This window comes from Callorhinchus milii, unplaced genomic scaffold, assembly GCF_018977255.1.
Source record: "Callorhinchus milii isolate IMCB2004 unplaced genomic scaffold, IMCB_Cmil_1.0 Scaffold7, whole genome shotgun sequence".
Lineage (NCBI taxonomy): Eukaryota > Metazoa > Chordata > Chondrichthyes > Chimaeriformes > Callorhinchidae > Callorhinchus > Callorhinchus milii.
The window spans coordinates 9,859,352-9,875,368 of record NW_024704748.1 but is presented as its reverse complement, the minus strand read 5'-3'; the positions used below and the strand labels follow the sequence as shown (position 1 = coordinate 9,875,368).

The 16,017-nt window shown below is 39.1% G+C and overlaps 1 protein-coding gene across 1 annotated transcript; it reads right to left on the bottom strand.

Moving 5' to 3' along the window:
* Positions 1–1,380: 1,380 nt before the first annotated feature.
* spef1 (sperm flagellar 1) lies at positions 1,381–14,926 on the bottom strand. The gene is made up of 7 exons (XM_007898867.2): positions 14,801–14,926; positions 11,634–11,745; positions 10,141–10,276; positions 9,338–9,380; positions 7,119–7,194; positions 3,229–3,325; positions 1,381–1,513 (listed from the first exon to the last, which is right to left on the bottom strand). The coding sequence occupies exons 1-7, from the start codon at positions 14,907–14,909 to the stop codon at positions 1,400–1,402; spliced, it is 687 nt and encodes a 228-aa protein (XP_007897058.2). The 5' UTR covers positions 14,910–14,926; the 3' UTR covers positions 1,381–1,399.
* Positions 14,927–16,017: the final 1,091 nt, after the last annotated feature.

Below are 16,017 nucleotides of genomic sequence, written 5' to 3'. Positions count from 1 at the left end.
TAGAGAATAACAATTGCTAATTGTTTTTTTCTCATATCCCTCGATTTTTAGCCTATTCTTCTTTGGACGTTCTTACAGCAACATTTTAACATAGAACAAAGAAATCAAATTGGATTAGAAATAAATTGCACAGTAGAAATGGTCTTTTAACTTAAGAAGACAACATGTGGTCAAGTATTCAAATATCATTTATTTTAAAAGTATGAATAACTCTTTTTCAAGTGCCGCACATGTTTCCTATCATCTGTCTGTTGCATTTCTGTCAGTGGATACGAATTCTGTTGCTGTACATGAGGAGATGCTAATGTGATATCATTTACTTAAGGTACATGTCGCTTAATTTCCTAACGTGCACCAGAAAACGGTGACCTTGAGAAAGCACTCTCAAAACAGCACACAACACATTCAATCATTATATTAACCTAAAATTACTGTACAATTGTTCAATGCTCCAAATATCTTAGTCACACATTGGTGTCAAGAGTAAATTTTCTCAAGAAGGCATTCTCAGCATGAACCTCTGTGCCCATCCTGATGTTGGGAATCTAGAAATTATCAGCTCGGAAGGAGGCTATTCCGCCCATAGTGTCTATCAATTATGTGATACATGTTGGAACTCTAACTGTGCAATTCTCTAAATGAATAAAATATCCTTGTTGCACAATAAAGAAAACACCTATGGAATTGAGAAGATATCTACGGGATATGAACCTAAGATCTTGAACTTCTAAATGAATATACATTGCTTTCTCATTCAGCTCTGTTAGTTGCAATATATTTTGCACTTCAACATACAGGAATTTAAAAGAAAGTTACTATATTTTGTATTTTCCAACAATGCTAATGACTCATAATTTGAGAACATTCCCAATAGCAGGTTTGGATATATTATTATTGTTATATTCCGTATTTGGTTGTATTTGATTACACTTTATATATTCATGACAATTTATAAGAAAGAGATATGGTGAAGTTTGAATTCCCCTTATCAAGCATACACAGAACAGGTTTTATAACCAAATACTACAAGTGGCTCGACAGGTTGGACAGAAATAATACAGTCCAATCTTCTCATATCTCTGGTGCAGAAAACGGCAAACTGGATTGGCACTATAATCACACCCTTCAGGCTGTGCTCAATGGTTAAAGGCACAGAAATGCTAATGGGGTGAGTCTGCATGTAAAAGCTTTGCTGAACTTTGTTTTAATTTACAAAGGGTAATCGAAAGAGAAGTAAGGCACTGTGGTCACTTGGGCACACCGTGCACAAGACACATGGTGATGTGTTTCTAAGTTATTATATCACATAAAGGTTTGGTAAATAAATGGGATACAGGATTGCCAGATACTTAGCCAAGAAAACATTTTTTTAATACCCTTTTTCCGTTTTTGGTCAAAGTCATTTTGCATTTCCTTTTGATTTCTGCTTTTCCAAATGCCTTGTCAGGTCATCAATTCGCAGGTCTTTCAGCTGTACCAGATGCTCAAGTCTGTGCACTTTCATCTGCAAGATCTGTCGGAAAACAAAGCATTTCTGCAAAGAGTCTACAATATTTGCATTGATATTACACACCAGCTTAATGCTATGGTGAGGAACACAGGATGCAGCTATAACAGGAAGGAAAAAGAAGTGCCCAATTCCTGCAACACCCATGGGAAAAGAATGGGCATTGTAAGATGTATAGAAAAAGGCATTCTGAAATGCTGCTAAATATTTAATATGTACTTTGACAGCATTTGCCAAATTCTGAACAAAGAAATGCTTAAAACAAAACTGTATGTATAGTCTCCAGTAGAATTTCTCCCCACAGGTCAGGAAGGAGTAAACTGAGCAGTAGTTCAGTTCTAGAAGGGTTACAGGACATCATGTTCATGGTATCCATGTTTTTGGCAAACCTTTTGTTTGGGGAAAAGGACAGGTAGAGGAGCCCTACAACACATTTATCACTAGTTACCTTGTATAATCAATCCAGTGATGCGTTTCAATGCAGTTTAAATCATGATTGTTTGTTTGCAAATCATAAAAGGTTGGTCAAACACTTTTTCATCAAGACAGTGACCCGTTCACAGGCTGCAGTTATACGCGCAGGCACAATGAATTAGCCTCTTTCTGCAGTAGATCACAAGTGGTGCATCTGACTCACTGGCACTGTTTTGCAAACCAGAAACTTAGATGGGCACAAAGGAAATGATTAATTTTCTGAGACAGCACCATGTGCTTCCCTTGCCCATCACCATCTGGAATGGGCAGTGTACTGCAGTGCTGAAATACTGTCCTGCCCTTCCTGTGTTAATCTTTAACACGGAAACCAATTTGAACAGTTCATTATGAGAACAAAAATTGTCAGGAAACAACACTGCTGTGTTTACGTTTACTCACTCCAATTCTTTTATCTACAGAAGAGTGACAAAGCAGATTGCGAATCTCACCATACACATCACGAAATAGGAAATAAAATTTGTATGAAGTTTATTAGATAGAGAGGAAGGGTGGGGGTGGCAGGGAATCTACTATTAATTGGTAGATCACGTCTTTGAGATGTCTCAAAGAGCTTCATAGAACATATTGTAAAGTGGATGGACTGTATATTTTGTGGGCGAAACACGGGGGTCAATTGTGAACAGTAGTGTCCCACAAACTGTCGTGGATTGAGTGCCAATTTTTTTGAAGGATTATTACTCCTGGAAAGCCATCCACCAATCAACTAACAACAGGGTTCCTATTTACTGCTAGGTAAACAGAGGGGTGTGGAGTAAGGAAACTTGCCTAGGGCATACCTTCCTCCCTGAGAAGAAGCATTGAATCTCTATGTTATATCTGATCTTGACCATTTGGTTAAGATTGGAACTCAGTGCATGGATGACCTGAGAGCATTAATCTGGATCTTTGTAGTTCAGCACATAAATAAGTTAATTCTGTACTACGCTGAGGCTATGTGGCTCATGGCGTATTGCTCTCCATGTTGTTATGAGGCCCAAATCTAGTAGACAAGAGCTTACCAGCCTAAACTGAAAAGCAGCAGAGAATTAATTATCACTACTACATACCCACAAATTCTCTACTGAATCCCATTCTGGATTGCTCATCAACAGGTCATTTTCTGGAAACATTCAATAAACTATGACTAACTATTGCTCATCTTGTAAAAATAATACCATCTTTGAAGCTTTCATTGTATTCCAATGGAAAATGATACAGTAAATGTGTCTTTGATTTACACTACCAACCTCCACCGTTTCCTGAAGGGCTAGCAAAGCTTGTTCTTTTTCCTCTAACAGCAGACGAATTTTAGGATCTAATGCAGAGTACTCCTCGTAACCTGACCTAAAACAGACAAAAATGTGGTTTAATATGAATCATTTTCACTGCCCTCCTGCAACACACCTTTACAGCAACCTGTACATTCAGTGCATGGACAAAGAAACAAACCCAAAGAGGTTATATCTAACAGGTCTAAGCTCTAAAGTCTGATGCAGACATAGTTTGAGTTCATTGCATTTGCATGGGGGAGATAAAAGGTTGCTAGTCATCAAATTCCACATTTGCAATTTTTGAGACAACACGAGGAGAAGATTAATGTTAGGATTGTAAAGGTTAACCTCTTACAACTAAGTTCTTGTTTTTTGTGGTAGCTTTAGAATGGGAACTCTAACTCCCTTAGACTGGCCTGAATTCTCAAATATATTTAAATGCATTCTACATATTTATTGTTTAAATACCAATGCAAATAATATCTGTTCAACCACAGTGTTTTTGCACAAGGACACACATTTGTGATTGACATATATTAGACCATGTTTAATATTGTTTTCCATTTTAATATTAATCAATTTATTCATATTTTCAAATAATTTCCAGAAGGTTTGGTGAAAACTGCATCTAGAAATAGGTTTGGAATTTTCAGAAATCCTTCCAATAGATCACATGTTGATCCATTATGGGGAAGATAATGAATTGATTTTGTTCTTCCGTAGGCAGGTTTCACCCTCATTCTATTCCCAATTTTCTCTTTTATCCCTCTCTTCTGTTAAAAGTAGGCGAATTTTAGCTTTCAGTTCCACATGGGCTGACAACCCTTACTAATCTTTTCTTCACATGGAAGCCAAGACAGTGTATATCACTGACTGCCGGTGGCTCACAGCCAGGACAATCATATCCTCATTCAACAGTCACAGAAAATGCACTCCCAGGACATTTTATTCAATAATAATCAGCGGCAAGAGCCCTGACTGACGCATCTCTTCCCTCGCCTGAGCCACTCATTCCAATTGTAGGATGTTATTTATTATTCATGCACCTTCTGTAATATTTGAAGAACATTGTAATTTTATTTTTAATTTAGAAATTTGTTTCCATCTTTTCTCCCACTAAATAAAAGGCCCATGGGCAACAACAATCCTCCAGGAGCTCATTGGGAACGGAGTTCTTCTTGGGCAGCTGGTTTTGATTTTCTTTTACTTGTTAAAACTTTATCAGAATATTAATGAATCAAAAGTCCCAGATGTAATCAACATAATTATTTAAAAAGAGCTTTGGATTTAGTTTGCATTTTGTTTGAATGCAGAGATGGCAATGACAAGATGATAAATTGATGCTGCTCATACAGTGGGGAAGACTGCAATTATACTGTTGGATTCACTGCCTCTGTTTCAGCTATCAGCAATGCTACTTATTTGAGGCAGTTTAAGATTATTGCAGCATTGCCACTGGTTGTAGTGTATACTCATCTAACCTATGTTAGATGACTTTTTTTTTGCCTTATACTAGATCTTCGTTAGGATATCATTCCAAAACAAATTAAAAATTCTGTCCCACTTTATGTGGACAATCTTGAAATACTGCATAACCATGCTTCCCATAGGTCATAAGACAGGCGTTGCACCACTACAATATTTAGCAATAAGAATGACCTAGCTTTTAGTACAAGTGGTTCTGCTTTGCAAAGACAAGAATGTTACTGTTTAATTCATCAGTGTCCTGGAAATACGTCAGTGTCCTGGAAATGATGGCAAACAGGACAAAGCATAAAAGCAGAAGTCACAAGGAGCCCATGAGATGTATTTTCTAATGGGCCAAATGTTTTATGGCACATTGCGCAAATAAATTGAATTTAAGGGATTACCACATACCAAAATATTCTAATGGTAACACTACTCACTGTTGTTTGACTAAAACAGCACTTTGTTGTGCTGTGACCTGAATTCATTTCTTATTTTAAGGAGCAAATAGAGAAGATGTTTAACAAAATTTGAATAAAGAATGGATAATCCTACAGACTGTAAAAGAAGGAGCAAAACTTGGATAATGCACAAGTAAAATGGTGACCTAAAAAAATGAACAAAATGGGACATTTCAGAACATCCCTTGCTGCACTATATTTTATCAAAGTGTAAAACCTCAGTTGGAGATGTGGATTTTCAATTAAACAACTAGAAAAAAATTACTTTTGCAAGGTTACCAACAATAACCGAATTACTCCCAGAGGTATATTCTAAAATTGGTGTGATTTTAATGATTATATTTTAATTCCAGTATATTTTAGTTTTTAAATTAGTTATATACAGTAGTTATAGTTATTATATTTTAATTTCAGTAAATTCACCAGTGTCAGAAATGTGTGTGAATAGAAATTATTTTACATTATAAGCAGGACTTGTTTTACCAGAACAAAACCAGAAGTCGCTGGGAACACTCAGCAGGTCAGGCAATGTTGACTCACTTTCCTTTCTCCATAGATGCTACCTGACCAGTGACTTCTGTTTTTGTTTCAGATTTGCAGCATCAGCAGTATTTTGCACTTGTTTTACAGAAGCCATTGTCAATAAAGACAATCAATCAAGATACAGATGTGAAAATTCACTTTGAATACCTAATATTCACAAGCTTATTTCTGTAAAAAAAATACTCACTTTCTGGGTGTTTGTGGATCTTTGCTATGTGCAAGCTGGATGCCACATTTGCATGCAAAACACAGCCACTACAATTCACAGTAAAATCCTGTGAATGTCTTTGAGATGATCTACAAATCTCTAACAAGATAAAGTGCTATATGCGAGGATTATTAAAACAATCTTGCAACACCGATGATGAACTAGTTATCAAATGTTTTAAATTATAAAGCTGCAAAGGACAGATTAAAAATACAAGGCCAGGATCGTTTTACTTTTTTTAATTAACTTACTTTAATATTTCAAATAGTTACAAGACTAAAATTATTCTCTCAAAAGCAGTTTCCATTCTGAGGAAGGACCATGTGAAAGATCTTAAGGCAACTCTTAAGGAAAGGAAGACAGGAAATATGACATGTAGAAAAAATCTTCAACTGAATAATTCTTGCATTTGATATAATGTCTTATGAACATCATCAATGTTCTTTTCTATTGTAAAATGTAATGACTCTGTATCAGTAGGTGAATATACCATATCTAAAGGTCTGTAATGTATCATTACACTGCATATACCAGGCATTTATCTCCCACAGTACTGACTTATATGAGAAAGGAAAGTGCACAATAAGCATATATCAGAGTTAAGTATTGCTCTGGCAAACTTCACATCATTTTGATAGGAACAGCAAAGCAACTGTGCTGAGTGAGTCTATATGTACTATTCTCAGAAGTTGATTTTGAAGTGTCAGGAATGTATCCAGTATAAATATGTCTCAGTTGGCAGTCATTGCTGCTGCTGTTCTTGCTTGGAATTGAATGGCCTCCAAATTGGTAGTAAAAGGGTGAGAGAATCAATTGAAATACATCAATTACTAAGGCACCGCAATCTTCATCAGTTGACTCTTCCAATATCCAGCATGCTTTAATATTGAATATTCAGATATTGGGTGAACCCTGGAATTGTTGAACCCTAAATGATAGAGATTGTAGAGATATCTATTGATGCTTAGCTGGATTGAAAGGGTAAACTCATAACAGCACTTTTAGATTTGCCATGGTTGGAGAGCAATAGGGTGCAGAATTAGGATTGTGAAGAGCAAGTTCACAGCATCATGGCAGCTCAAGACCTGTTGAATATTTGCAACATAGGTGACAGAACATAGAAACGAAAAAATGAATGCCTATGTTCATCAATGTCACTTTCAGCCACCTTTATGAATTACCTTTACCTTGGATTGTGACCCAACTCTCCCTGGTAAGCCTGGCCTTTCTTCTCAAATGAATGCATTAAGAGATGTGTCTGATCTGGAAAACAATATACAATATACCACAATATACCACTTTGATGTGCACGTATTGTCAAATTTACCTCAGTTCTAACAATTCAAGGTACACAACCACCCCTCGCTGTCTGTCTCCCCAGCCCCATCAGTGGTCAAGGACTCAGCTATTATACCCTTATGCTTTGGAACTTGCTCAAAATCTGTCTCTGCTTTGCACCTTCTCTCAGACTTCAAAACCCTTTGAACACGCATCTTTCTGACTGTACCTTTAGACAACACCCTCAGCCTCCACCTCGCCTCCCTCCTGACCATCCCCTGGAGTTCTGTAGCTCAGTGGTTAGAGCACTCGCCTCACAAGCGAGAGACCTCGGTTCTATTCCCAGTAGAGCGACACTTTGGGCAAGTTTCCTTACTCCACATGCCTCTGTTTACCTTGCAGTAAGTAGGAACCCAGTTGTTAGTCAATCGGCGGATCGCTTTTCCGGGGACAATAATCCCTCAAAAAAATAATAATAATTTGGTCACTCAATCCACGACTGTTTGTGGGACACTGCTGTGCGCAATTGGCTGCCACGTTTCACCTACAAATATACAGTCAATTCACTTTACAGTATATTTTGTGAAGCGCTTTGAGACATCTAGAAGATTTGAAAAGCACTATATCAAATGCAAAGATTATCATTATTATTACTCAAAGATAAGACTGGCACTAGAGTAGATTGTTGCCACAGATATGTACTGTATGTAAACACTACTTTCGCAAGTGCTTTTTTATTTCTGTAATTCAGTTTCAGGAAGTTATTGCAATTCACTGTACATGGGATACGAAAGGTCAGTATTTTACATTAAGAGCTATGTCTAGGTGAGGAAGCTCAAAAGGTTTAAAAGTTCAAATAAATTTGTCAAGCTCTGTTATTGACCTCCACCTAAATGACTGTGAGCCATCACTTTTTGGCAGATTTGCGTTTGTGATTGATTAATATTAAAGGAAATCCTTTTCCTCTGATTTGTCAGATCAGAGCAACCTTGACCCACAGAACAGGAACAAGCATCATAGGCCCTTGCAATCCCTTAGAATTGTGAGACAGAACGATTACAGCAAATAATGTGGTAAGACCATTACACATCCTAAAAGAATGTTAACTGCCCTTCAGCACATTGATTTGTGCTAAAAGCACACGGATACGGATTGTTACAGATTTGTCTCACTCAACTTTCTTTCATTTCAACTGTCTTCCGGAAGATGATGTGTATTGGTTGACAGATTTGAGGGGCAGCCAGAGAAGCTGGGATGCTTTCTATAAACGTTTGGCTCATTTATAAAACCAGGTTATTCTTTTTAGGAGCCAAAATTTTGTGCAAATCTAGAGCATAAGCACAAGAGCACATAACCCTAAGAGCACAAGCGGGTCATGAAGCCACAGCACAGTGCACAAGCAGAAATGTCACTCATGGGAAGAGTGGAGCCTTGACAGCTGAATTTCTCCTCAATGCTAGGTAGAAGAACCTGCCGGGTAGACTATCATCACAAAAATGGCCTTAAATCATTTAGTTGATTTCTATGTTTTTGGCAGATTTGCGTTTGTGATTGATTAATATTAAAGGAAATCCTTTTCCTCTGATTTGTCAGATCAGAGCAACCTTGACCCACAGAACAGGAACAAGCATCATAGGCCCTTGCAATCCCTTAGAATTGTGAGACAGAATGATTACAGCAAATAATGTGGTAAGACCATTACACATCCTAAAAGAATGTTAACTGCCCTTCAGCACATTGATTTGTGATACCTGTAGTGAAAATTACAATTTTGATTCGCTTTCTAGTATTTTGCCCAAATGGTAATTATTCCTGTGTGAAGTTTGCCAGTCAGTGTGGTGAGTGGTCATTATTCTCCTGTGAGCCTTAACAGTGACTACTAGCTTTGCTATTTGAGACTGGAGAGGATGACAACTCAGCTCCCCTCCCCATGCTATTCTCATCTAAAGGCCACACATGGAATGTAACAATCAGGGTCTCTGGGTAGCAGTGAAGAATGTCAACGCTATCTAAATTTTGCCATCTCTAATCCAGCCACATAAAGGGCATGTGTAGCACTCCCAACTAGTTTTTGTTTTTTAAGTTTTTTGTCTGTAAATCACAAAAGAAAAGGAATAAACCAGCTTACCTGGAAGGGTCTGGTCACTTCTATTGCTGAAACCTTCCACAGCCTGTCAGCAAAAAGGGTATTACCAGTAATAGTTATCAAAAAATCACCATATTGTGATAATATTGTAGAACGATGCAAAGCGGCAATTTACTGTTCTTTTATATTTGAGACGGAAAGAAAGCTTCCTTTTTAAATAGCCACCTTGAGACGATGACCAGAATGTGCAGAATGGAACCAATGTATTCAGCAAAGCTTTATCTTCATAGGCTTATTGGAAGATTAGACAATGTGGAGAGAGTTACAAGCCTATGACCCAAGTTTGAAATTCAGCTAACACCATAAGCTCACAGGTTGGAAGTCTGAAGCAGGTTTGAACAGTTTCTGAAAATAAATAGTGCAATATAGTTTTTAACTTCCTCTCAGGTATATTTGTTTCTTTTTAAAAATACCCATTAGAGAAATGTTTTAATTGTGAACTGCATATGTTTAACGTTAACTTTCTGAATGCAGTGTGAACGTATATCAGTGCCATGAAGGTTAAGGCAAGAACCACCCACGAAGGCATTCCAACTTTGAATGATCCTTATCTTATCCTACATTTACATTACAGCACAGCTTGAAGAAACAGCTCTGTAATGTGAAGTTTATATCACAGCCGCCTTTGGTGGCTAAGACTTCATTGCTGCCCTTAACTCTGTGTTTTGTCATGTTCTTTACAATCTGTGCTTAATGCTTGGCATTTACACAAGGTCTATGATGGAGATAATTTATCAGTACTTGATAAATAGGACTTGTGAGTGAACATAGTATCAGCTTCTTACTTGTTTTCTATGTAGTTCTTCTTCAATCCTCTGCTTCAGGGTGTACAAAACCGGCTCAATAATTCCCGAAGAACTCTTAACCAACTTTTTTACCACTTCTTCTGGAACACGAAATTGTAATTTGGAAAATACCTTCCTTCAAAAAAAATGCCCCAAAAATATTTCAATTCAGTTTGTCTTAAATAACCATAGTTAACATAAAGCTCTTATCCAGTACCTTGTTCTCTCAAAGGGAAATGGTTGATGCTTTAATCATCTCAGGGGAGTCACTACAGTAATATTGGTTATCAATCATGTTGGAATGATACTCCTGTTGATTTTCTATTCCCATATTACTCATCTGCAAACAAACTTCAATTTGGATTTTATTGTAAATTATATCCAGAATTAATATTTGGCACAGTGTGCTTACATGAAGAAATAATTTAGCACATTAAGGATCTCAAAACAAGATAGATAACTCAGAATAAAGCTACAGCAGGTATGGATGGAGGGCTGTGAACTATCACACACACAGGATTGTTTTGTTACTCCAAATGTGCCATCAATGCATTTTATGCAGGTGAAGACATCAGAATGTCAAAAATGTACCAATAAAATGTCCTGAGCATTTCCACTTTAACATTGTGTCCACAAACTTGACAATTTGTCAATGCCCAAGTAGGAAAACTCAAAGTGTTCAAAATAAACAGACTGCCATGGTCAGTTAACTTCAGGTTGAGGGCAATAACTCAACATGAGACAAGTCCTATAAATCCCTACCTCATAAAACAAGATTAAAATACAAACATAAATCAGTTAAACGTGGGGAGTGGGGTGGGAGACAGAATATAATTTAGAGGAGCTCACTTGCTGATATTCCTTTTTCCTACAAGCCAGTTTGTTTTACCTCTGCTTTTTCTCCCCATGTGCTACATAGTTTTCCCAAATCACAGTGGGAACTCATCTCAAGGCTCTGACAATCATTTGGCAACACAGGAGAATGCCAATAATTTGACTCTCCTTCTCCCTCCAATCTTTCTATAATCCCATTATACGTGAATTTAAATCCTGCCACGTCACTTCTGGTTTCCATCATTTCTTGGTCTGTCAAACTGAATAAGCAGAGGGGTTTTATTGTAAAACAAGAAACCAGCTTGTAACAGGGGACATGTCCGTGAGTAATCAGGTACATCTTTAAATCCCACCACTTCATAGCAAAGAACACTCAGAACATTTTTAATACATATTACTTCTTATAAATTAATCTTATATTACCTTTGTTTTAAAACATACATTTTTGTAAAAAACTGATGTAAGTCAGAGATAGAAAGTAATTAATTGAAATATGCTTCCTCTTCAATAGAAATAGCATTATATGCGAATTAAATCCCACCATGTCACTTCTGGTTAAGATCATTTCTTTGGCTGTCAAATTGAACCAGACAACAGAGGAGCTTCATTGTAAAACAAGAGACCAGCTTGTAATGGACTGAATTATTCAGTAAACTTGCCTGTTTAATGTCACCCAATTGGTCAGCTTTTGTTCAGAAGAATTTGCAGGAATATAGTTGTGCATTTCCACTACCTTTGGCAAAAAGTGCTTCACGACTTCAGCTGCCATTACTTGAGAGAAATAAGAAAACAAAATCAGCCAAGGTTTGTTCCCTGAAATTAATCATTAATCAGCCATTTAAATTGTAATGAAAAAGATGAATTACAAAATCAATTCAGCACTGATTTTAACTTCCAAATAGCTGGCAAAACCAAGTAAATTATATTACAAAACACTTCCGAATTATGCTTTGTTTCCTGTTTATCAAGACCTTATTAATTGTGTGAAGAATATTATTCAGTACTGAGTACTGGTAACCAGATAAATCTGCTTAAATTTGTATTGCATTTAATTCATTTCGCATCATACATCTTCTGAGAACTCTGGGAATCATTTTCGCAAGCATTCAAAAACAAACAGTAGGAATAATTTCTAATTGGTCTTCACAAGTTAAGTAGCAACAGCAATTTACATTTCTATAGTGTCTTTCACGTCAGGAAAATGTCTCAAAGCTTTTCATACAGTGGACTGGAAGAGCAAGACGTGGTCATGGAACATAGAAATATGAATATTTCATTAATACTATTGAGATTTATATTCCAATGTTCACATTTCAAATATAATAATAATAATGCTTGCATTTGATACCTTATCATGACACGTCTCAAAGTACTATAAAGGATTTTACTGTGAAGTGTAGTGATTTTGCATTTGAAGTAGTACACTTGACAGCCAATTTGCACACAGTAATGTCCTTCAAATAGTCATGACTGGAGGATTGTTGGTGAAGACACATATCCGCAAATTAGAAGCAATATATAAAATCATCTGTAGTAGATTAGATTTAGGATTCCGCCAACAAACTTTTCATTTTCCTAAAAACAGAGTATTTCAGGTCACAACATTTAGTGAGGTGAAACGGATGCGAATAATATCGATAATGTGGCATGTCATTTTGAACTCATGAAAACTGTGATTTGTAATTTCGTCACAGACACGGTCATGTGAATGAACCTTAATAGCAGGGTGAATTGGACAACCTTTTTCTCATACTTATTTTGTTTTTTAAAAAAAACAGCTAAACTGTATTGTTTCCGTTTGGGATCGGAAAAGGATTTGAATGCTTTCTCAAGGTTCCATGTTACCTCCACAGCAGGTCTAACTGTGGAGTCCTGTAGCTCAGTGGTTAGAGCACTCGCTTTGAAAGCGAGAGACCTGAGTTCAATTCCAGACAGGGCGAAACCCTGGGAAAGTTTCCTTACTCCACACAGAGCCTAATATTAATCCCTCCAAAAACAAAAGCAATAATAAATTGGTCATTTTCAATCTACGACTATTTGTGGGACATTGCTGTGCGCAATTGGCTGCCGCGTTCGCCCACAAATATAGTCAATTCACTTTACAGTGTGTTCTGTTAAGCGCTTTGGGATGTCCTCCCGACGTGAAAAGCGCTATATCAAATGCAATTATTATTAACTATAGTAATAATGTGATGCTGCAGTTCTTGCTTTCATTTACAAATGTCCTATACGTGGCTGTGTGTGTGTGTTGGGGAGGGTGGGGGGTAATCAGGGGGGTGGTTGGTGGTGGAGGTTGCTTGTCCCATGCACCATGTTGCAGTTAGGAATGAGGTGGCAGAGGAACTCTTTCCACTCAGATCACAATAACCCTGCAAGATAGAAGTAATTTTTTGTTGCTGAATACTTATTGTTGTGTAGAAAAACTTACTGCTGCTAATTTGCAGTGCTAAAAGAGCGTTTGCATTTCATAAAAACGTGCAAAAATTTTTATAGGTATATATGTACAATGTTCTGTACATATTGCATCTACTCCGAGTTCTTTTTTAATCATAGAGCGCTTTTTTCTGTCTCTCGGTGGCCACACCTATGACCTCTTGTCAATTTGGGTTGGACAACACTGTGCTAAACAGGGGTTGTCCAAAATTAAAATGTGTTTCTAGACCAAAATCAAACAAACTACTTGCACAAAAATCAGCCCAATAATATATGTTGCCTGCTTATGGGCAGTAGTCAATTTTGGTTAGAGCTTTTGAAACTCTGCAGAAAAAGGTCTTCAAAAGGGGAATTAAATTAAATGTTTTTAAATTAGGCATCTGCACAAAGCTGTTTTTTTCACTCATAGTGCGACAAAGGCACACTCAATTGGGCGTGAATCTCATCTACACATTCATCACATCCAGATTCAACTAAACCAACTCCCTGCTTGTTGGTCTTCCCAACTCTCCCTCCCGCAAAGCTGCAGGTCATTCAGAACTCTGCAGCTCGTATCCTCTCCCGCAGTAAGCTCCGGGACCCTGTCACCTCCACCCTCAGCCGACTCCACTGGCTCCCCATTCCCCAAAGTTCAAAATCCTTGCTCCTTCCTACCTCTGTGAACTGCTAACTCCATATCGACCTGTCCGCTCCCTCTGCTCAGCTCGTTGCCCGCCACCCTTTGGAACCCCATCCCACAGTCCCTTCGTCTCACCCCCTCCCTTGCCTCCCATCTCAAGACCCTGCTCTGCTCTTCACCTGTGCCTTCGGTCACCACTGCCTTCCCTTCCTCCTAATCTCAACTCCCCCCCGCACCCACCCGCTCAGGCGGGTCCAAATCCCTGACTGTCCATTGCCTTGGGACGTCCTGCCCACGCGAAAGGCCCTGTACAAATGTAACTTGTTGGTGTTGTTGAAGTGGAGTGGCTGTGTGTTTTGTGATGATAACAACAATGATCCTCGCATTTTGATGTAGCGCTTTTCACGTCTTATCGACGTCTCAAAATGGGAGCCAGTGGAGTCGGCCGAGGGTGGAGGTGACGGGGTCCCGGAGCTTACTGCGGGGGAGGATACCAGCTGCAGAGTTCTGAATGACCTGCAGCTTCGCGGGAGGGAGAGTTGGGAAGACCAACAAGCAGGGAGGTGGTTTAGTTGAGTCTGGATGCGATGAACGTGTGGATGAGGTTCACGCCCAATTGACTGGGCTTTTGTTGTACTCTGAGTGATTCCAAGTCCCGACTGGGGTGGGGGTGGGGGCTCGAACCCACCACCTACTGACTCAGAGTCGAGTGAGGGGACCACCGAGCCCCGCTGCTGAGTGAAACACCGCACTGCGCCTGCGCGGACCCGCTACCTCCGTCACTGAAGTCTCTGGCGATGTTGCGCTTCGCTCTGGACAACGGGATCTGGTCAATCCAGGAGTACACTTCCTGCAGCGCGTCCTCCCCCAACTCCGCGTCCATATACCCCGGTGGCAGGTTACGGGACGTGTAAGTGTGTTTTGTATATAATATATATATATGTGTGTGTGAGTGTGTGGGGTGTGTGTGTTTTTGAATGGAAATGGGAAAGCCGGCGCTCGATCCCCGCGACTCCGCGTCTCCCAAGCGCGTTGCTAGGTTACCGCGCTGCCTGGCGAGGGTACGGTGTGCGGGGAGGGACTAAAGAGAGCGAGCGGAGCGGCGAATGTCGACACGCAGCCCTGGGTGGTGCCCCATCACTTGGCATCGAATTACAATACCGTACGTGCACATGGTTAGGAAGTACCACGGATCAGCTCTTTCTGGACAGTGTTTTCTCTCGCCTGCAGAACTCTAATCTTTCTCTCTCTTTTTTTTTTGCGGGGGGGGGGGCAGGATGAATGATGTCACTGGATGTCATATTATACTAATACTTGTTAATGCTTAACAATTTGGCCTGTTACAGTGTCAAAACGTCTCAGAGCAGGATTTCACCGCGTGCCACAACAGGATCTACTGAATGCCGCAATGACAGCTTGGATGCATCCGAGCGCCCTTCACGTAGGGTAGCGCTTCGTAGCGGCTAGGTCAGACATCGTGCAGGGAAGGAGGGAAATGGTGACCATAGGCACGGCCAAAAAGATCAGCATTAAGGCTGGACTTAGATAGAGAATAATAATAATAATAATCCTTGCATTTGATATAGCGCTTTTCACGTCGGGAGGACGTCCCAAAGCGCTTCACAGAACACACTGTAAAGTGAATTGACTGTATATTTGTGCGCGAACGCGGCAGCCAATTGCGCACAGCAATGTCCCACAAACAGTCGTAGATTGAAAATGACCAATTTAATTATTGTTTTGGGTTTTTGGAGGGATTATTATTAGGCGTGTGGAGTAAGGAAACTTGCCCAAGGTTTCGCCCTGCCTGGAATTGAACTCAGGTCTCTCGCTTGCAAAGCGAGTGCTCTAACCACTGAGCTACAGGACTCCACTAAGTGGAGAAGTAAAGTATAGTGACTGTGGATTTTGTTTGATCAGCCAGGTGTCTTAACAAGAGCTTGCAAACCATTTACTTGCTTCTACTGAGAGGTTCCCACTGTTCACGTGTT